Consider the following 20892-nt stretch of genomic DNA (forward strand, 5'->3'; position numbering starts at 1 on the left):
GCGAAGTAGAGATGCGGAAGTAAATACACCATTTTTGTCTATGGACAGTATCACAAGCCTTCCTTTAACACTTTAAACCCCTAAATTACCATTTCCCATTCCCTTAACAACCATTTACTCACCATTATCACAATTGAATAAGACACTTAGTGATCCTGATATTTATAAACATAATTATTTATTAACAATAATTTTTTTTGTTATTTATTTGCAAAAATTATTAGTTTGGCAATGACATATGACGTCATTGGGTGGGAAAAACCGTGGTATAGGGAAAAAACCGCGAAGTATTTTTTAATTAATATTTTTTGAAAACCCGTCGTATAGGCTATTTGCGAAGTTCGAACCCGCGAAAAACGAGGGAACACTGTATATCAACAAAAGCTAGTCTCAGGACATAACTATAATACAAAAAAAGTATGTGATAAAAACTTGGAGTCCTTACCTATTAACGACAAACCCTTTTATTCTCCTCGAGAAATTAATTTATTCCTAATATTTGCAGTTCACATACATCCACAAGCGCCTGTAAAAAGGCATTAAGAACTCTAGCTGTTCAGATTATGGAGGCTGAAGTCATATACCCTGATTCACTGGCCATTATTTTGGGAGATTTAAATAAGGCAACTTAAGAAAAAAGCTACCAAAATACTTTCAGCATATCAATTGCCCCAGCAGAGGCAAGAATATATTAGACCACTGCTACACCAGTGTTTTTCAACCAGTGTGCCGTGGCACAGTAGTGTGCCTCGAGACATGGTCAGGTGTGCCGCGAAAAAGGAAGCTCAGGTTCCAGTCTCTCAACTTTTTGCTGAGAGAGAGAGAGAGAGCGAGAGAGAGAGAAAGAAAGCAAGAGAGAGAGAGAGAAAGAGTGTGAGAGAGAGAGAAAGAGAGAGAAAGCAAGTGTCAGAGAGAAAGCAAGCAAAAGAGAGAGAGAGAGAGAGATAAATGAGCAAAAAGGAGAGGAAAAAAGAGAAATGAGAAAATGATTGAGACAGAGAATGAGAGGCAAGAGAGAGAAACAAAAGAGAGAGAGGTGACTCTTGATTTAAAGCATATGATAAAAAGCACTCAAAGAATAAGAGACAAAAAAACCCAGTCCTCACCTGTTTTTGGAAATGGTTCAAGAGTGTGTATACACACACACACACACACACACACACACAAGGGTGGGGAGGAGACAGGGATGGAAAAAGAGAGGCAAGCTTTTTAGGGTGTCATTTTGGTTGGTGGTGTGCCCCAGGATTGTAAAATGTAAAAAATGTGCCGCGGCTCAAAAAAGGTTGAAAATCACTGTGCTACACAACACTAAAAGATGCTTACTGTTTCTTACCACGAGCAACTGTGGGCCACTCTGATCATTGCATGATTCACCTTGTACCTGCTTACAAACAAAAATATAAAGCCACAAAACCAACAATTAAATCAGTGAGGCAAAGTTGAAGCTATAGGCTTGCTTTAACTGCACAGACTGGAATATTTTTGAAGATACCTCTGCAGACCTGGATGAACTCATAGATACTGTAACATCATATGTCAGTTTCTGTGAAGACCTATGTATACCGACCAGGAGCTTGCGAATATACATTAACAATAAACCTTGGTTCACAGCTAAACTTAAGCATTTATGTAGTTCCAAAGAGGAAGCCTACAGAAAAGATGATGGAATGCTGTACAATCAGACCAGAAATGTATTAGCAAGGGAGATCAGAGCAGTAAACAAAAACTACTTTGAAAAGCTAAAGAATCAGTTCTCAACAAATGAATCAGCAAACATGTGGAAAACTCTAAAAAAACATTGTCAGTTACAGCAAACCACCTTCCCAAGTTGAAGGACATCAGCAACTGATAGATGGCTCTACACTACATCCTTCAACATCTTGAATCTCCAATGACCTACACTAGGGTCCTCTTTGTGGACTTCAGTTCAGCATTCAATACCATCGTACCGGACATTCTCTTAACCAAACTAAATCAGCTAGCGGCACCTGAACACACTTGTAAGTGGATCACAAGCTTCCTAACAGACAGGAAGCAGCAGGTGAAGCTAGGAAAAATCACATCAGATACATGTACAATTAGCACAGGTGCCCCCCAAGGCTGTGTACTCTCACCACTTCTTTCTATACACTAATGACTGCATCTCAAACGATCCATCTGTTAAACTACTGAAGTTTGCAGATGATACAACAGTGATTGGACTCATTCGAGACAATGATGAATCCGCATACAGACAGGAGGTTGAATAACTATCCTTCTGGTGTGACCAGAACAATCTAGAACTGAACACACTCAAAACCGTAGAAATTGTGGTAGACTTTAGGAGAAACCCTTCCACCCTTCCACCTCTCACAATACTAGACAACACAGTATCAACAGTAGAGACCTTCAAATTTCTAGGTTCTATCATATCTCAAGACCTAAAATGGTCACCTAACATCAAAAACACAATAAAAAAAGCACTAGACACAAGAACAGGTTTTTCCCGAACGCCATCACTCTACTAAACAAATAATTCCCTCAACACTGTCAGACTTTTTACTAAATCTGCACTTCTATTCTATTAGTTTTTTCTCATCATTCCTATCATCCTTTTCCTCCCATTTAGGACTGTATGACTTTAACTTGTTGCTTGTATCCTAAGATTTTTATTAATATTGTTTCTTCATCGCTTATTTGACCCCTATGACAATCATTAAGTGTTGTACCACATGATTCTTGACAAATGTATCTTTTTCTTTTATGTACGCTGAGAGCATCTGCACCAAGACAAATTCCTTGTGTGTCCAATCACACTTGGCCAATAAAATTCTATTCTATTCTAAAAAGCACAACAAAGAATGTTCTTTCTGTGCCAACTCAGGAAGCTCAAACTGCCCAAGGAGCTGCTGATCCAGTTCTACAGAGGAATCATTGAGTTTGTCATCTGGACCTCTATAACTATCTGGTTTGGTTCTGCAACCCAATAAGGCCGACACAAACTTCAGAGGAGAATCAGAACTGCAGAAAAAACAATGGCTGCCAACCTGCCTCCCACTGAGGACTGTATATTGCACCAGTCAAAAAGAGGGCTCTGAAAATATTGACTAAACCCTCGCATCCTGGACATAAACTGTTTCAACTCCTACCTTCAAAACGTTGCTATAGAGTACCATACACCAAGAGAATAATTCAATTCAATTCAATTTATTAGATTTGTATGCCGCCCCTCTTTGAAGACTCAAAGACACAAGAAGAGTTTCCCCCCAAAACGCCATCACTCTGCTAAACAAAGAATTCCCTCAACACTTTCATTATCACTATTTACTAAGTCTGCACTACTATTACTACTAGTTTTTTCTCATCATTCCTATCACCCATCTCCTCCCACTTATGACTGTAACTTGTTTTTTGTATCCTTAAGATTTTTAATAATATGGTTTCTTGGTTGCTTATTTGACCCCTATGACCATCATTAATTGTTGTACCTCATGATTCTTGACCAATGTATATTTTCTTTTATGTACACTGAGAGATATGCACCAAGACAAATTCCTTGTGTGTCCAATCACACTTGGCCAATAAAGAATTCTATTCTATTCTATTCTATTCTATTTTGTTGGATTCAAACATGTCTCATTTGGATCAGAAAGGTACAATATGCATACAGATAAAAATCTATAGATATGGTGGATCAGTGGTTGGAATGCAGTACTGAAGGCCAATTGTCCAGAGTCAGAAATTTGAATCTGACAGGATCATGATTGATTTGGCGGTCATCCTTCTGAGGACGGTAAATAGCTGGGGAGCATTCGCTGACTTTGTAAACTTCTCAGAGAATTCTATAAACCATTGTGGAGTAGTATATAAGTCTAAGTGGAATTGCTGTTGCTATATAGTTTCTCCTGAGCGTGGATCCTTATATGAGAAGTAAGATTACTGTTCTGAGCAAAGCTCTTTTCACATTCCATGAATCTATATGGGTTTCTCTCCTGTGTGGATTTTCTTAGGCAAATAAGACTATACTCCCGAGCAAATGTCTTTCCACATGACGTGCATTTATATGGGTTTCTCTCCTGTATAGATTTTGTTATGGCAAGTAAGATCATTCTTCTGAACAAAGATCTTTCCACACACCATCCATTGAAATGGCTTCTCCTCTGTGTGGAGCCTTTTGTGTATTGTTAGGGTATTGTTATGAGCAAAGGTCCTTCCACATGCCATGCATTTATACGGCTTCTCCCCTGTATGGATCCTTTTATGGGAAAGAAGATTACCGCTTTGAGCAAAGGTCTTTCCACAGTCCATGCATTTAAATGGCTTCTCCCCTGTATGGATCCTCTTGTGTATGCTTAAGGTACTGTTATGAGCAAAGGTCTTTCCACACACCGTGCATTTATATGGCTTCTCCCCTGTATGGATTCTCTTATGTTGAATAAGACTACCTCTTTGAGTAAAGGTCTTTCCACACTCCATGCATTTAAATGGCTTCTTCCCTGTGTGGATCCTCTTATGCTGAAAAAAACTACTTCTTTGAGCAAAAGTCTTTCCACACTCCATGCATTTATACGGCTTCTCCCCTGTGTGAATCCTTCTATGTATTCTTAGGTTAATGTTATGACCAAAGGTCTTTCCACAGTCCATGCATTTATACAGCTTCTCCCCTGTGTGGATCCTTTTATGGGAAATAAGATTACCTCTCTGAGCAAAGGTCTTTCCACACTCCATGCATTTATATGGCTTCTCCCCTGTGTGGATCCTTTTGTGTATTCTTAGGTAGCTGCCATCAGCAAAGGTCTTTCCACACTCCATGCATTTATACGGTTTCTCCCCTGTGTGGATCCTTTTGTGTATTGTTAGGTTATTGTTATGAGTAAATGTCTTTCCACACTCCATGCATTTATACAGCTTCTCCCCTGTGTGGATCCTTTTATGGGAAATAAGATGACCAATTTGAGCAAAGGTCTTTCCACACTCCATGCATTTGTATGGCTTCTCCCCTGTATGGATCCTTTTGTGTATTATTAGATCACTGTTATGAGTAAACGTTTTTCCACACTCCATGCATTTATAGGGCTTCTCCCCTGTGTGAACCCTTTTGTGTATTTTTAGGTAGCTGCTATCACCAAAGGTCTTTCCACATTCCATGCATTTATACGGTTTCTCACCTGTGTGGGTCGCTTTGTGTATTCTCAGGTTATTGTTATTAGTAAAGGTCCTTCCACACTCCATGCATTTAAACAGGTTTCCCCCAGTATGAATCTTTTCATGGGAAGTAAGTTGCTGGCTTGTTCTAAAACATGTTCCACATTCCAAACATTTGTAAGGTTTCTCTTTGGTGTCAGTCACTTTTCGAGATGTAAGGAACTTATTTCCAAGAGAAGAAATGAATGTCTCATTGTAATTTTGTCCGTTGTGTCTTCTTATAGCATCTTCTCCTTTGATTTGGCTTAAATAGTGTTCTGTTGTTTGTAATTTAGTTTTGATTGGCTTCATACTTTTCCCAGTATATTTCCCCCTTATTGTTTCTTGTTGGGCAAGAAAGTCTTGAATCGGAGCATCGGTGGAAGATGAGATTTGCTGATTCCAACCATTTGACTGGTTTCTGTCATGGGTTTCTAGTTCCAGTTGAATTCCAAACTTCTCCATTCCATCTTTAGCATTGATCACTTGGAACAGGTCACAGGAATCTTGATTCTCCTGCCCATTATTACCTTCAAAGCAAAAGAGGAATAAAAATGAAAACGATAAAATGATAATAAGGTTAGAGAAAAAACGAAACCATAGAAAATCAATTTTTCCAAAATTCCCTTAGGTGATTTGTTTGCATGCTTACAGTGGTGTCATAGGGGCAGGTTGATTTCTATATTCATGAGTCCTGAAAGCTTTGAAAATATCGAGAAAACATATACAGTAATACCTCGTCTTACGAACCTAATTGGTTCTGGAAGGAGGTTCGTAAGGCGAAACGTTCGTAACAGGAAACAATGTTTCCCATAGGAAACAATATAAAAGCGATTAATGCGTGCAAGGGGAAAACAAAATCGCAAAATGGCGCTCCTCTGGGCGGCGGCGCCCGCTGTCACATTTTAAAACAGCGGGGGGGCTTCTCGGCGTTCTCCCGAACCTGAACTTTTGCCGAACTTTTTGGGTTCAGGTTCGGGAGGCCGCCGAGAAGCGCTGCCGCCCGCCTGTCACCTTCTGAAACAGCCAGGGGGCTTCTCGGCGTTCTCGCAAACGCCGAACCCGGAAGTTCATGAACTGGGAGGGACAATGGAAACAAGGTCAACCAATGAACAGGCATAGCAACTAAGTCAGCCAATGGGAGTTTTACACTTCTGTGCAGACAATCGAAACTGAAAGCTTAAACTTAAGGCTGGACATGGCTCAGTCTACTATGTCCGCTCTGCTGAAATGAAACTAATTCGCCTGCTTGTTTTTACTTGAAGAAATAATCTACTAATGGTATTGTAAATTCATCTGTTGCTATGTTTATAAAGAAGACACTGAATCTAGCTGAATCAGTCATCTGTGTGTGCTTCTGGTTTTAAATTGTGCAACAATTTTAAGTACTTAGGAGGGGGCTAGGTTGTAACCTGGAACTGTCGGAACTCGGGGATTACCTGTATCCTAGATGCTCTGTGTAACACTGGTTAAAGCCATTGTTTTTGAACTGGATTGGAAGAATGCTCTTCCATAGCCTGAGCCTGAAAGTTATGTCCTCACACAGTTTCAGAAGACAAATGACAGCACATTCTTCTCACATGACTTCCAGAGGACACATAAAAGCACACCCCATTCTTCTCAGTCTCCTCAGATAAGTTCAAATAGAAATGGATAAATACAAATAAGAAACGGCACAGAAAGCATCTAAGCCAGTGATGGTGAACCTATGGCACAGGTGTCACAACTGTCACGCGGAATCATGTTTGCTGGCACAAGAGCCATTGTCCTAGCTTAGCTCCAACGGGCATGTGTGTGTTGACCAGCTGATTTTTGGCTTGCACAGAGGCTCTGGGAGGGCATTTTCGGCTTCCAGAAAGCCTCCAGGGGGATGGGGGAGGACATTTTTATCCTCCCCTGGCTCTAGGGAAGCCTTTGGAGCCTAGGGAGGGCAAAACACGAACCTACTGGGGGCCGAAGTGTTATAATCATAGGTTCTTAGGCACTGAACATTGGGATAGAATATTGCTGAAGGGTGATGTTTTAGCCTAATGGGTGCTGTATAAACCTTATTCTACCTCTATGGAAAGTCAGCAAAGTCCATGCTGAGTAAGCAAGCTGCAGAATCCATGACCACGTGGAAAATAATTAACTTGATACACAGCATAGAAACATAGAAGACTGACGGCAGAAAAAGACCTCATGGTCCATCTAGTCTGCCCTTATACTATTTCCTGTATTTTATCTTACAATGGATCTATGTTTATCCCAGGCATGTTTAAATTCAGTTACTGTGGATTTACCAACCATGTCTGCTGGAAGTTTGTTCCAAAGATCTACTACTCTTTCAGTAAAATAATATTTTCTCATGTTGCTTTTGATCTTTCCCCCCAACTAACTTCAGATTGTGTCCCCTTGTTCTTGTGTTCACTTTCCTATTAAAAACACTTCCCTCCTGAACCTTATTGAACCCTTTAACATATTTAAATGTTTCGATCATGTCCCCCCTTTTCCTTCTGTCCTCCAGACTATACAGATTGAGTTCATTAATTCTTTCCTGATACGTTTTATGCTTAAGACCTTCCACCATTCTTGTAGCCCGTCTTTGGACCCGTTCAATTTTGTCAATATCTTTTTGTAGGTGAGGTCTCCAGAACTGAACACAGTATTCCAAATGTGGTCTCACCAGCGCTATATATAGCGGGATCACAATCTCCCTCTTCCTGCTTGTTATACCTCTAGCTATGCAGCCAAGCATCCTACTTGCTTTTCCTACTGCCCGACCACACTGCTCACCCATTTTGAGACTGTCAGAAATCACTACCCCTAAATCCTTCTCTTCTGAAGTTTTTGCTATCACAGAACTGCCAATGCAATACTCTGATTGAGGATTCCTTTTCCCCAAGTGCATTATTTTACATTTGGAAACATGCATGAAGATAACGTATAGCTAACTTCCATATAAGGAAATATATGCCTTACTCTCATTCCTTTGCCAATCACCAGTAAACACACAATCCAGGAAAAGGCAATGAATGGAGCTTCCGTTAATTATCTATAGGGAAGTCACGAGGAGGTTGCCTTATACAGCGCATGAGTGAATGGTAGTTGGGGGATGGCTTAATGTATGTGAGGTTCACGAATTGGTTATTCTGTACCACGTCAGGAAAAGTGAAATACAATAAAAAGGAGCGATCTTGATTTAACAGAGGTCGTCTCATTGAGAAAACTTTCTCCGTTGCTTCATTTTGATGTGGCAATTATGGCATCCTGTGCCTTCCTAGAGGTCGGCCCACTGGGGGAGGGCAGTTTCCCTTGACCCCACTAGTTGGGAAACAGGCCATTTCTGGCCTCCAGAAGGCCTCCGGGGAGGTGGTGGAAGCTGTTTTCACCCTCCCCAAGCATTGAATTATGGGTGTGGACATTCGCGCAGGCCCAATCGCTTACACGCACGCTCTTATGGCCCCTGATGAAAAAAAGGTTCGCCATCACTGATCTAAGCAATGAGACATTGACTCTTTCCTTCCTAGGAATACCAGAAGGCCAGATACCTGCCTTTTCCCATCCAGGATATGATATCTGTTTAGTGATTTTTTAATAAAGAGTAACTATAATCTATCTTCTTGAACTCTGTGATTGGGGACAAGAAAACTCTTACCGAGAGAGACCACGTTCCTATGGTTTTCAAGCATGACTTCCGAATGCAGCGCTTTCTGGTCAGGATCCAGCTGAGACCATTCCTCCTCAGAGAAATACACCGCCACCTCCTCGAAGGACACAAGACCCTCCTGAACACAGAAAAAAGAAGACAACAGGAGGATTCGCAAGATCTGTTCAACTTCAATGATTTAGACAAGGGGATAAAAGAGGATCTCATCAGCAAAACTAAGACAGCATATAAAAAGGTTTCTGATTCAAACTGCTGTCAAAACAGGAATAATAAGATATTTTCTTTTTTATAGACCTTGTTGAAAATGTCTGATTAAAAAGAGCTCAGTTTTTTTCTCTGTACCTTCTTTTTTTATTTCTTTTAGCCAAATTATTATCTTGTTCCAGTATATCTTTGCCTCTGTGCAGCTCTACCATAATTGATAAAATGTACAATTTCTTTTTTCCAACATAAGGGTGATGATTTTGGATACATCCTGGATATTCTTAAAGGAGACAAACGCCAATGATAAAACATTTTGCACTGATTTTCCTTGACCGCTGCTAATCTTGTAATTTGCCGATTAGTTGACCATAATTTTTCCCATTTATCTAAATCAATTGGGTGCCAAAAATTTCTTGCTCAGCTAATCATAGGATCCTTCACTATCTTGTCTTTATTTTTATCTTTTTATCTTTATCTCCTTTCCACACAAAGGCCAGACAATAATAGAATAGAATAGAATTATTTATTTATTTATTTATTTATTTATTTATTTGGTTTGTATGCCACCCCTCTCCGTAGACTTGGGGCGGCTCACAACAATGACAAAGACAATGTAAGAACAAATCTAATAATTTAAAAAACACTAAAAACCCCATTATTAAAAGCAAGCATACACACAAACATACCATGTATAAACTGTATAGGCCCAGGGGAGATGTCTCAGTTCCCCCATGCCTGACGGCAGAGATAGGTCTTAAGAACTTTACGAAAGGCAAAGAGGGTGGGGAAAGTTCTGATCTCCGGGGGGAGCTAGTTCCAGAGGGTCGGGGCCGCCACAGAGAAGGCTCTTCCCCTGGGTCCCGCCAAATGACAACTCTGTGGGATCTAACTGGTCGCTGGGATTTGTGCGGCAGATGGCGGTCCCGGAGATATTCTGGTCCGATGCCATGAAGGGCTTTATAGGTCATAACCAACACTTTGAATTGTGACCGGAAACTGATCGGCAACCAATGCAGACTGCGGAGTGTTGGTGTAACATGGGCATACTTGGGAAAGCCCATGATTGCTCTCGCAGCTGCATTCTACACAATCTGAAGTTTCCAAACACTCTTCAAAAGGTAGCCCCATGTAGAGAGCATTACAGTAGTCGAGCCTTGAGGTGATGAGGGCATGAGTGACTGTGAGCAGTGTCCCAGTCCAGATAAGGCCGCAACTGGTGCACCAGGCGAACCTGGGCAAATGCCCCCCTCGCCACAGCTGAAAGATGTATCAGATCGAGGGCGCATGCCAGCTGATTTTCGGCCTTTGGGAAGGCCATTTCACTCTCTGGATGCTTAAGGGAGTCATAAAGCCTAAGAGCCAAGGTGGTGCAGTGGGTAGAGTGCAGTACTGCAGGCCACTAAAGCTGACTGCTAGATCTGCAGGTCAGCGGTTCAAATCTCATCACCAGCTCCAGGTTGACTCAGCCTTCCGTTCTTCCAAGGTGGGTCAAATGAGGACCCGGATTGTGGGGGCAAGAATGCTGGCTCTGTTAAAAAGTGCTATTGCTAACATGTTGTAAGCCACCCAGAGTCTAAGGAGAAGGGCAGCATAAAAAAAAAATCGAATAAATAAAATAAATAAATAAAATAAATATAATCGCCCAATGAACGAAACCGGAAGTTGGGAAAAACGCATTTCTGATTTAAAGTTGTGCTGTTTTTGGCACTCCAGAGGGTTCAGGGAAACTTCCTGAAGTCTTAGAATGCAAAAAAAAACCCAGCATAATGGGCAAACCGGAAGTGCATTTTCTCGAACTTCCAGCTTGCCCATTTGGGCATTTTTTTCACCTACCAGACTTCAGTAAGGCCTGTGGACATGCATGGGGTGGGTGGGGGGAAGCAGGGGGGGTGCCTATGCGTGGGGAGGAGGGAAAGGGTGGGGGAACATGCATTCATACTAACACACTCACACACGCACCCTTTTGACATGCAAACCAAAAAAAGGTTTGCCATCATTGGACTAGACTGGCAATTGTCAGAAATGGTATAGGGGGGTTGGACTAGATGACCTACAAGGTCTCTTCCAACTGTTAATCTGTACTTCATGAGGTTGATAAATTACCAAAAGAACGGGGGTCAATTAATTCCTGCCACTGATTCTTTTTTTTTTTTTAATATAATTTTTTTATTTACATGACTATATACAAAAGACATAACAACATATAAACTTCAATAGACAATATACAGTAATAACGGAAAATACATTTAAAAGGTTGGGCGGGCGAACGGCAGATCTATGATAATAAGTTGTGCTGTAAATATTCTCAATATCCCGATATAGTATAGTTAAATAATTACATTGTATATAAATAAGAGATAAAGTTGAGTATGAAATAGCAGAAAAATTATAGATAGATAGGTTTGGTTTTAGTATACAGTGTTCCCTCGATTTTCGCGGGGGATGGGTTCCGAGACCGCCCACAAAAGTAGAATTTCCGTGAAGTAGAGATGCGGAAGTAAATACACTATTTTTGGCTATGAACAGTGTCACAAGCCTTCCCTTAACACATTAAACCCCTAAATTACAATTTCCCATTCCCTTAGCAACCATTTATATTATTACTCACCATGTTTATTTATTAAAATTTATTTAATTTTTTTTTAATTAAAGGCGGACGAAAGTTTGGCGATGACATATGACGTCATCGGGCAGGGAAAACCGTGTTATGGGGGGGGGGAAACGCAAAGTATTTTTTAATTAATATTTTTGAAAAACTGGTATAGGCTTTTCGCGAAGTTCGAACCCGCAAAAATCGAGGGAACACTGTATATCTTATTTCAATCTTTTACTAGAATAGAATAAACACCAGACTGTTATTTTTGTATACATACAATAACAATTGTTAATCAATCAGATTTTTTCTCTTTTCCCCCCCTCCTTTTTCTAACCAGCAGTAGAAAGAGTCCCAGCAGTTATAAAAGACAGAATCTTTGTTATTTCTAAGTTCCATAGTTAGTTTGGTCATTTCTGCGCAGCTTCTAATCTTTTCTAATATTAGTCCATCGTGTGGCATGTCATCATTTTTCCACCATTGTGCGAATGCTAGTCTGGCCGCTGTAGTAATATGTATAACTAGATAAATTTGATTTTTTTTTTCAAATTTTGTCTTATGATACCTAAGATGAAATATTCTCGAGTTTTATCTTTCTCTATGTTGAGGATTTCATCTGGCCAGATTCCTATTTTTTTCCAGTATGCCTGGGATTTTTCGCATTGCCACCATAAGTGGAAGTATGTACCTTATTCCTTTAGACATTTCCAGCAGGTGGGAGATAATTTCTTGTTTACTTTCGCTAATTTTACAGGGGTAATGTGCCATTTGTAATACATTTTAATTAAATTTTCTTTATATGGAATGGCTAGCGTCATTTTAAAGTTCCTGCTCCACATAAGTTGCCATTCATCAAAGTGAATTTCATGTTTCAGGTCTAGATTCCATTTTTTGATATCAATCTGTATAGTCTGGAGGACAGAAGGAAAAGGGGGGACATGATCGAAACATTTAAATATGTCAAAGGGTTTAATAAGGTTCAGGAGAGAAGTGTTTTTAATAGGAAAGTAAGCACAAGAACAAGGGGACACAATCTGAAGTTAGTTGGGGGAAAGATCAAAACAACATGAGAAAATATTATTTTACTGAAATAGTAGTAGATCCTTGGAACAAACTTCCAGCAGACATGGTTGGTAAATCCACAGTAACTGAATTTAAACATGCCTGGGATAAACATAGATCCATTGTAAGATAAAATACAGGAAATAGTATAAGGGCAGACTAGATGGACCATGAAGTCTTTTTCTGCTGTCAGTCTTCTATGTTTCTAACTATAGTTGTATCTAGCAGAACAAGTACCTAGCAGAACAAGAGAACCAGAGGAAGCTATGTTGACTGACAGCAACTTCAACCTGCTATTCTGCTGTCCATGTTGTGGAAGGACACAAAAATAAACCAGTCCAAACAAGGGGGCAATAGAAAGACCACTCTGCACACCCACTTCCCTTCCTGGAGGTGAAAATATAAACATAATAATAATAATAATAATAATAATAATAATAATTATTATTATTATTATTATTATTATTTATTAGATTTGTATGCCGCCCCTCTCAGAAGACTAGCTTTTCCCTTTCTTACTTGATTTAGAGGTTCAGCTGTTGTTTGATCGCCATCACGAAACCCAGAAAATTGCATTCTTTGTTTCTCTGTAAGGAAAAATAATTTCAAAATAAATAATTAACAAAATATTTATTTTATTTTAGACAATTTATAAGATGCCTATTTGCACAAGGCAACTCAAGGTGGCTTACAAAATACATTAAAACAATAAAACTAATGAAAGAAGAATTATATAATACTTCAAAATAATGAAATTACTCTTCCGCCTTAGCGACATCACCATCTCTAAATACCTCCTGAGGTGTTCCGACTTTGATCTTCCCATGGGATCCTCCTGAAAAATAGCTCCTCAGGGGGACTTGATGGATTTTTCTTTCCTTCAGGATCTCTGATCTCCAAAGTGCAGCACTTCCAATAGGAGAAAGGAAGAAAAAAAGGAGAATTAATGTACATCACATGACATAAAGTGGATTCTTATATCAGGAACACAACCTCAAGCTCCCAAATATAGATTAGTGAGGTTGAGTGAGAAAACAATGGAACAATGTCCTACAAGAATTTGTGGGAAATCACATAGAAACATAGAAGTCTGACGGCAGAAAAAGACCTCATGGTCCATCTAGTCTGCCCTTATACTATTTTCTGTATTTTATCTTAGGATGGATATATGTTTATCCCAGGCATGTTTAAATTCAGTTACTGTGGATTTATCTACCACGTCTGCTGGAAGTTTGTTCCAAGGATCTACTACTCTTTCAGTAAAATAATATTTTCTCATGTTGCTTTTGATCTTTCCCCCAACTAACTTCAGATTGTGTCCCCTTGTTCTTGTGTTCACTTTCCTATTAAAAACACTTCCCTCCTGGACCTTATTTAACCCTTTAATATATTTAAATGTTTCGATCATGTCCCCACTTTTCCTTCTGTCCTCCAGACTATACAGATTGAGTTCATTAAGTCTTTCCTGATACGTTTTATGCTTAAGACCTTCCACCATTCTTGTAGCCCGTCTTTGGACCCGTTCAATTTTGTCAATATCTTTTTGTAGGTGAGGTCTCCAGAACTGAACACAGTATTCCAAATGTGGTCTCACCAGCATTCTATATAGCGGGATCATAATCTCCCTCTTCCTGCTTGTTATACCTCTATCACCACATAGTACAAATGTCAGAGACGTTTTGGAAGGAGGGGTGAAGTATTCAAACACATTCTCTATTCTCTTTTGAGCTCTCACCTGCAACTGGACCTGCTCCTTCTTCTCTTCTGCCTGACTCAGGAGGAAGCCTTCCACTAGGGCCACCGCCTGGGAGCTGGTCTCTGCTCCAGACTCCCGCACCCAGCTCTCCATCTCTGGCGGCAGAAGAGCCAGGAATTGCTCCAGAACAACAAGGTCCAGCATCTGGGCTTTGGTGTACTTTTCTGTTCTGAGCCATCGCCTACTAAATTCATGGAGGTGGCTGCAAAATCCTCGAGGACCTTCAGCCTCCTGGCATAGGATGAAGTTCCAGGGCTGAACTTCTGAAGGGAGGATGGTTTCCTCCTCCAGGATCTTCTGCCCAGTTCTTGTCCAGAGCTTCCCACCCTTCCCAGGCTCAATAGTCGAAGGGCCTTTTCCATTTCCATCCTTTACAAAGGGTCGTGTCTCCATCCTTTCTCTCTTCTGCAGATCAAATCGGTCCAGGGACTCTTGTGGGTCTCCAGATGGCTTTTCCTTCACAGGACCATTTCTAGGGCTGCAGGACTGGTCCCTGCAAGTTGTTTCATTCTGTTCTTTTTTTCCACAAGAGAAAAATTTTGCCTTGCAAAGAGTTTCTGTGTCTGAGATGGAAGGAAAAACAAACGCCAAGAATTAGAAAGTGGAATTCAGCCCCTGAACAACCTTCACCCAACCTGCCTGGAACTCCAGGTGGGTCATCCCAGCTCAGGGCCGAGCTCCCTCCGAGCAGGACCGGGAAGGAGGCAGCTGGAGAGGCCGCCCCGCTTCTCTCCCCCTCCGGAGACAGGATCGGTCCCTTGGAGAGCCTGGTGCGAATCCTGCCTCCTCCTCGCCTGTTGGCTCGACCCTCCTCTCCCCCCACTCGGCCTCTTCCCAGCTTCCCCCTGGATGGAGAGGGCGGCTGGGGAGCATGGGACCCGGGGTGCAAGTCGGAGGAAGGCCGGGCGGGGATCTCTCCCTTCTCCGCCTCCCTTTGCCCGGGAAGAATCCCCAACTCACCCGGGGCACCTCTGGAACTCCTCCCGCCACTCTTCCGCAGTCTCTGCACGGTCTGCGGGTCCACAAGGGTTAACGACAGCGAGTGCGGCACCCTAGAACGGCAAGCGTTTGTGACGTCACTGCCTTCCGGCCTCCGTTACGAAGCGAGAGCCGGGATATTTGCCCTCCAGTGGGGAGGCGCCGGAGTTCCCTTTTCTTGGCGGAGGGCACCCCCTGGTGGATTTGCCACCAAGTGCCCGGATTGTCGAAGGGGGAGGGAAAGAGGGCCGCGTCTGAGGGGAAGGGAGAGGGGCGGTGAGGGTGGGCTTGGGAGGAGGAGGGCCTTTCCTCCCTGTCAGACAAAGCCTTTCAAGTCTCCAGAGGCAGCAATTTCTCCCTCTGCCTCTGTTTCCTGTCCCAGAACCGTCCGTGGAGATGGAGAAAAATCTCTCTGGAGAATTTAAACTCGCTTCCCTCAAGGGCTGGGTAGAGAATGTGGGACACCTCAGAAGAGTCCAGATGGAAACCCAGCTTCTGCTTTGCAGTTGTTGGGAACTCCCGCCTGAATGGGAGGCAGAAGAGACACAGGGATGAAGGCCACAATCAGGAAAATGATTTTAATTTCTTTTTTAAATTGAGTTCAATGCTCTTCTCTGCACTCTTTCTAGAGTCTCAACATCCTTTCGGAGTCTTCGGAGAGGGGCAGCATACAAATCTAATAAATTATTATTATTATTAATTATTATTTTTACATCGGAGTGACCAAAACTGAATGCAGTATTCCATGTGTGGCCTTCAAAGTCCTTATAAAGTGGTATTAACGCTTCACGTGATCTTTATTCTATCCCTGTTAATGCAGCTCAGATCTGTGTTGCCTTTTTTGACAGCTGCTGCACACAGGTCGCTCGTATTTAAATGGTTGTACACTAGGACTCCAAGATCCCTCTGATAGTTACTACTCTTGAACAAGGTATCACTTATACTGTACCTTGTGTTTTGTTTTTCTTGCCTAAATGTAGAACCTTACTTTTTTCACCCTTGAATTTCATTTTGTTAGATAGCGCCCAATGTTCAACTCTGTCAAGATCCTTCTGTATCTTGAGCCTATCTTCTGGAGTGTTGGCTATTCCTGCCAGTTCGGTGTCATCTGCAATTTTGATGAGTTCCCCATCGATCCCCCCACCCAAGTCATTGATGAAGATGTCGAAGAGAACTGGACCAAAAACAGAGGTTTGGAGAACTCCACCGCATGTAGATGCAGTTTTTCCATGTAAATGCAGTTTCACTGAGCATAACGTGTGGTTGGTCTGCCAGTTTCGAATCCATCCACATAATTTGCAAGAAGAAGGGTTTAAAATAGATTGCTGGCAATATATACAGATACAATCGAAATTTCAAAGAGATAGTAAAATGTATATATTTAATGAGTAAAAACTTCTTAGGTAGTTTATTAATTACAAACCAAAAGAAATTAATAGGGAAAGCACATAAATATATGATTGAATATAAAAATCTAGATTTGACTCTCAAAGATAATATGATAAATTGGTGTAAAAATATTGGTAAAGAAATTGACGTAGAGACATGGGAGAAAGTATGGATTACAAATTGGAAAATGACGAAATCAGTTTCTTTAAAAGAAAACCAAATTAAGATGTTTTATAGGTGGCATCTTCCACCAAATAGAATTGCCAAAATGTTCCCAAATATATCCCCAAAGTGTTGGAAATGCAAAAAGGAAATAGTTTCCTATTACCATCGATGGTGAACTTGCAGCAAAGCTAGGACATATTGGAAAATGATAGAAAAAAATGTTAAAAGAGATTACACTACAAGAGATAGAAAAAAACCCAGAATTTTATTTCTTAGGCATAAACAAGCGGAAATATAAAAAAGGTATTTTTTATTTAGTTGTACATATTTTAACAGCGGCCAGGATAGTTTATGCACAGAATTGGAAGGGGGAAAATATCCCAAAAAAAGATGTTGTTAAAAAAAATTTGGACTGTGCAGAGATGGATATGATAAGGCTGAATGACCAAGAAGAATCTGAATTTTATACTATTTGGAATAAAGTTTAAGTGGATAGATAAAAAGAAAAATTAAATGTTAGGAGAAATGTATGAAATTATAAAATGACTTTATAATTTTTCTCTTATTAACTTAACCTTATGTTATTAGAATGTACAAACAAAATTATTCTTTTCATCTAGATTAATATGTTGACTTAATGCAGTGTTTCCCAACCAGTGTGCCGCGGGACATGGTCAGGTGTGCCGTGAGCCCGGCCTGGCTGGAGCTTCCTTGGCGGTGACGGCAAGTGAGCTTTTGGGGCCCGGTGGGAGGGCGCCGGCCACTGTTGCTTCTAAGCCGCAGAAATTTTTGAAGTGGCACAAAGCCACGCAGCCCTGAATCGCTCCCTTCTCCATCCAGCAAAGTCGGCTGCCTAGGAAAGCACCGCGTTTGAAAAGTGGGCGTTTAAACAGCGCGCCGCTTTCCCAGGCAGCCGGGTTGCTGGACGGAGAAGCGAGCGATCCAGGACTGCGTGGCTTTGCACCGTGATGACAACGGCGCCATGGTGGCCTTCAAGCGCCGCCCTTCATGGTGCCCCACCACCCATTCCTGTAGGTAGAAGTCAGGCAGGGTACCGGGAGGTGGAGGCGGCTCGTGGCCGGGCGCTGAGCGCCATGGATGCCTGGGAGGGCGAGGGGGTGAATGTGGCCGCTGCCTCTTAGGCAGAGGCGACGGCGATGGCGGAGTCCGCGCTGGGGCCATGCGGGGCCGCTGATCCAGGGGGCCGCGGACCGGCAAACCGCCCTCCACTCTCTCTCCGCGCTCTCTCTCTTTCTCTCTCTGTTGCTGGCGTGGTGCACGAAAGAGAAAGAGAGAAAGCAAGAAAGAAATCAAGAGAGAAAGCAAGGGAGAGAGAGAGAGTGTGTGTGTGAGACAAAGCAAGAGAGAGAAAGCAAGAAAGAGGAAGAGAGAAAGAAAAAGAGAGAAAAAGAGAGAAAGAAAGCAAGAGAAAGAGAAAAGGAAAGCAAGAGAGAGAGAGAAAGCAAGGGGGAGAGTGTGTGAGAGAGAAAGCAAGAGAAAGAAAGCGAGAAAGAGAGAGAGGGAGAGAGAAAGAAAGCAAGAAAGAGGAAGGAGGGAGAAAGAGCAAAAAAGAGAGGAAGGAAGAAAGAAAGAGGGATGGAGAGAGAGAGGGAAAGAAAGAGGGAGGGAGAGAGAAATAGGGCGAAAGGGAGGAAGAGAGGGGTTTTTTTTGTCCAAACTTTTTTAGCCTCCCCCCCCCCTCAATGTTCCCCAGGATTTTGTAAATGTGAATAATGTGCTGCAGCTCAAAAAAGGTTGGGAAACACTGACTTAATGAATCAAGAATATATTCTTTTTCTGCATTAAAAATTAACTTCTAAGAAGAGAGGGGCAATTGTAACCCCTACTATGTGTTTAAATGTTTGTATGTGTTCTTTTTAACGAAAATTAATAAAGTTTTATTTAAAAAAAAGAAAGACCTTTCCACATTCCATGCATTTAAATGGCTTCTCCCGTGTGGAGCATTTTGTGTTTAGTAAGTCCAAAGCTCTGAGCAAAGGTTTTTCCACATGCCATGGACTTAAATGACTTCTTCCCTTGTGCAACCTTTTGTGTATTCTTAGGTCACTGTTAAGAGCAAAGGTCTTTCCACACACCATGCATGTATACAGTTTGTCCCCTCTGTGGATCCTGTTATGGGAATTAAGATTAACTCTTTGAGCAAAGGTCTTTCCGCACTCCATGCATTTATACGGCTTCTCCCTGTGTGGATCCTTTTATGGGAAATAAGATGACTTCTTTGAGCAAAGGTCTTTCCACACACCATACATTTATACGGCTTCTCCCCTGTATGGATCCTTTTATGGGAAATAAGATGACTTCTTTGAACAAAGGCCTTTCCACACACCATGCAGGTATACAGTTAGTCCCCTCTGTGGATCCTATTATGGGAATTAAGATTAACTCTTTGAGCAAAGGTCTTTCCACACACCATACATTTATACGGCTTCTCCCCTGTATGGATACTTTTGTGCATTCTTAGGTAGCTGCTATGAGCAAAGGTTTTTCCACATTCCATGCATTTATAAGGCTTTTCCCCTGTGTGGATCCTTTTGTGTGTTCTCAGATCAATGTTATGGGCAAAGGTCTTTCCGCAATCCATGCATTTATATGGCTTCTCCCCTGTGTGGATCCTTTTATGTAGTTTTAGGGCATTATTACGAGCAAAGGTCTTTCCACACTCCATGCATTTAAATGGTTTCTCTCCTGTGTGGATCTTTTTGTGCATTCTTAGGGTATTGTTATGAGCAAAGGTCTTTCCACACTCCATGCATTTATATGGCTTCTCCCCTGTGTGGATCCTTTTATGGGAAATAAGATGACCTATTTGAGTAAAGGTCTTTCCACACTCCATGCATTTATATGGCTTCTCCCCTGTGTGGATCCTTTTATGTAGTTTTAGGGCATTATTACGAGCAAAGATCTTTCCACACTCCATGCATTTAAATGGTTTCTCCCCTGTGTGGATCTTTTTGTGCATTCTTAGGGTATTGTTATGAGCAAAGGTCTTTCCACACTCCATGCATTTATACGGCTCCTCCCCTGTGTGGATCCTTTTATGGGAAATAAGATGACCTCTTTGAACAAAGGTCTTTCCACACTCCATGCATTTATATGGCTTCTCCCCTGTGTGGATCCTTTTGTGTATTCCTAGGGCATTATTATGAGCAAAGGTCATTCCACACATCATGCATTTAAATGGTTTCTCTCCTGTGTGGATTCTTTTGTGTATTGTTAGGGTACTGTTATGAGCAAAGGTCTTTCCACACTCCATGCATTTATACGGCTTCTCCCCTGTGTGCATCCTTTTATGGGAAATAAGATGACCTATATGAGCAAAGGTCTTTCCACACTCCGTGCATTTATATGGCTTCTCCCCTGTGTGGATCCTTTTGTGTATTGTTAGGGCATTATTACGAGCAAAGGTCTTTCCACACATCATGCATTTAAATGGTTTCTCTCCTGTGTGGATTCTTTTGTGTATTCTTAGGTCACTGTTATGAGCAAAGGTCTTTCCACACTCCAGGCATTTATACAGCTTCTCCCCTGTGTGGATCCTTTTATGGGAAATAAGATGACCTATTTGAGCAAAGTTCTTTCCACATTCCATGCATTTATACGGCTTCTCCCCTGTGTGGGTCCTTTTATGGGAAATAAGATGACCTATATGAGCAAAGGTCTTTCCACACTCCATGCATTTATACGGCTTCTCCCCTGTGTGGATCCTTTTATGGGAAATAAGATGACCTATATGAGCAAAGGTCTTTCCACACTCCATGCATTTATGTGGCTTCTCCCCTGTGTGGATCCTTGTGTGTATTGTTAGGGCACTGTTATGAGCAAAGGTCTTTCCACACTCCATGCATTTATATGGCTTCTCTCCTGTGTGCATCCTTTTGTGGGAAATAATATTGCTACATCTTCTCAACCTGT

The 20892-nt window shown here is 41.5% G+C and overlaps 1 protein-coding gene and 1 pseudogene across 1 annotated transcript; both read right to left on the minus strand.

The window, feature by feature from the left end:
* Window positions 1–3170: 3170 nt before the first annotated feature.
* LOC139162896 (zinc finger protein 678-like) lies at window positions 3171–15467 on the minus strand. Its single transcript, XM_070743797.1, has 6 exons — window positions 15388–15467; window positions 14407–14990; window positions 13466–13580; window positions 13191–13258; window positions 8801–8930; window positions 3171–5693 (listed from the first exon to the last, which is right to left on the minus strand). The coding sequence occupies exons 2-6, from the start codon at window positions 14818–14820 to the stop codon at window positions 4039–4041; spliced, it is 2382 nt and encodes a 793-aa protein (XP_070599898.1). The 5' UTR covers window positions 14821–14990; window positions 15388–15467; the 3' UTR covers window positions 3171–4038.
* Window positions 15468–17244: 1777 nt separating this feature from the next.
* The window catches only part of LOC139162998 (zinc finger protein 721-like), a 29485-nt pseudogene continuing 25837 nt past the window's right edge, over window positions 17245–20892 (minus strand).

The sequence above is a fragment of the Erythrolamprus reginae genome, chromosome 2, assembly GCF_031021105.1.
Source record: "Erythrolamprus reginae isolate rEryReg1 chromosome 2, rEryReg1.hap1, whole genome shotgun sequence".
Taxonomy (NCBI): domain Eukaryota; kingdom Metazoa; phylum Chordata; class Lepidosauria; order Squamata; family Dipsadidae; genus Erythrolamprus; species Erythrolamprus reginae.

Coding starts and splice junctions, on each gene's coding strand:
- LOC139162896 (XM_070743797.1), bottom strand. CDS start 14,820: ATGGAGACACGACCCTTTGTAAAGGATGGAAATGGAAAAGGCCCTTCG. Junction 13,259..13,465: donor AAGTCGGAACACCTCAGGAG/GTATTTAGAGAT, acceptor TTTTCCTTACAG/AGAAACAAAGAATGCAATTT. Junction 5,694..8,800: donor TAGGAACGTGGTCTCTCTCG/GTAAGAGTTTTC, acceptor TTTGCTTTGAAG/GTAATAATGGGCAGGAGAAT.